The sequence below is a fragment of the Amphimedon queenslandica genome, unplaced genomic scaffold (assembly GCF_000090795.2).
Source record: "Amphimedon queenslandica unplaced genomic scaffold, v1.1 AMPQUscaffold_11770, whole genome shotgun sequence".
Classification (NCBI taxonomy): domain Eukaryota; kingdom Metazoa; phylum Porifera; class Demospongiae; order Haplosclerida; family Niphatidae; genus Amphimedon; species Amphimedon queenslandica.
The window spans coordinates 10,469-11,929 of NW_003547988.1; the positions used below are offsets into that span (position 1 = coordinate 10,469).

The window sequence follows — 1,461 nt, forward strand, 5'->3', positions numbered from 1 at the left end:
TGTAGCTTTGTCGTGATCGTATTCAAACTCTACTGGACTATCAATCCCTCCATTACACTGTCTGAATAATCCTTGCATGAGATCAGGAGAAAAAGACACACCCTCACTATCGCTGTCCCCTTTCTCTTCATCTCCGTCATCCTGCGTCCAATCAAAAGGTGAGAATCCCGAGAGTTCTAGATCTATAGAGGTACTTTGTTCACTTGCTGTCTGACAATCCTATTTATTGTGAACAGTTAATATTATAATTATGTCTGACCAGGTCTGACAGACAATTAATGCAAGACAATAACAACTAATATACACATAACACACTCAAACAACAAACAGATGGTGATCATAATCGACATTCACTGTGTTTCCCACAAAGCATGCTATAAGTGAGCTAAACAGCATGAGCTTCATGAGCTGACAAGCACTACAATACAGTACATGGCATTTGGAGCAACTTTAAAAATTCATTAAAAATCCAAATTTGATCAAAATGAGCTCAAACTTTCTACACAACATAAGAGCATGTATATGTATCATAAATTATTGTATAAGTGGAGCATTTTTTCCTTTTCATTTCTTACAAATTTGGCCAAAATCTCTGTACTATTTAGTACAGGGACTTTGGTCCAATTTTGAGCAACTTTAAAACCCACTTGACAAGTAGCTGCATGAGCAGATGAGCTCTATGCCAAAATCTAGTGGGAAGCCCTGCATTTACAATTTCACTGCATTATCATAATCATAAGCAATTATAGTCTAATTCTCTCCCTCCCTCCCTCTCTCTCTGACCTCATCGTGAGCAAGCAGAGTGAGTAAGAGCTGATCCTTAACAAGTGAATGAGACCAACTGGATAAAGAAAGAGACACTGTCGATTTATGAAGTCTTTGTAAAAACCTGCTCAAAATAAACAGAGAGAATCCTACGCTTACTAATCTTAATGCATACTTTGTTTCAACGGCAAGTGGCCCCACTCTACTGAGTGTTGTCGTATCTTCATTAGACTCGAGAGGGACCTCAAAACAGGTTTTAAAGACAGTTTCTACCGTTTTACTATGACTAGCGGGTGTAGGAAGAGGTGCGTTTGATTCCAGTGGCGGGTCACTGAACGATGCCCAATCAGTAGACGGGTCAGCCTGCTCACCAGTCGTCTCATTTTCGAAAGGATCTTCCCCTGGGCTTTCCTTACCTTGAGTCTCGATATCAATGCCTTCCCATTCGGACCAGGAGGACGTACTAAAGCTCCCCAGCTCCTCCGCCATGATAAGCCAGCCTTTGTTTTGGGTGGAGTAGAATAGGGAGACGCCCTTCTTTTCCCCGTACATTGACGTATTCCGAAGTATACGAAAACCACGTGGTTGCTAGAATATTACTTCCGGTACAAACAGCCACATGTAAAATGTCCAGGGGAAGTAGTGCTGGTTTTGATCGCTTTATTACTATATTCTCACCAGAAGGAAGACTCTATC

At 41.1% G+C, this 1,461-nt stretch overlaps 1 protein-coding gene across 1 annotated transcript in view; it reads right to left on the minus strand.

The window, feature by feature from the left end:
- Positions 1-1,272, minus strand: part of LOC109588921 (uncharacterized) — a 5,961-nt gene extending 4,689 nt beyond the window's left edge. The window contains exons 1-3 of the mRNA XM_020005023.1: positions 941-1,272; positions 784-889; positions 7-219 (exon numbers count right to left, since the gene is read on the minus strand). Coding sequence (XP_019860582.1) covers positions 7-219; positions 784-889; positions 941-1,254 — 633 coding nt within the window. The 5' untranslated portion in view covers positions 1,255-1,272. The remainder of the gene's footprint in view (positions 1-6; positions 220-783; positions 890-940) is intronic.
- Positions 1,273-1,461: the final 189 nt, after the last annotated feature.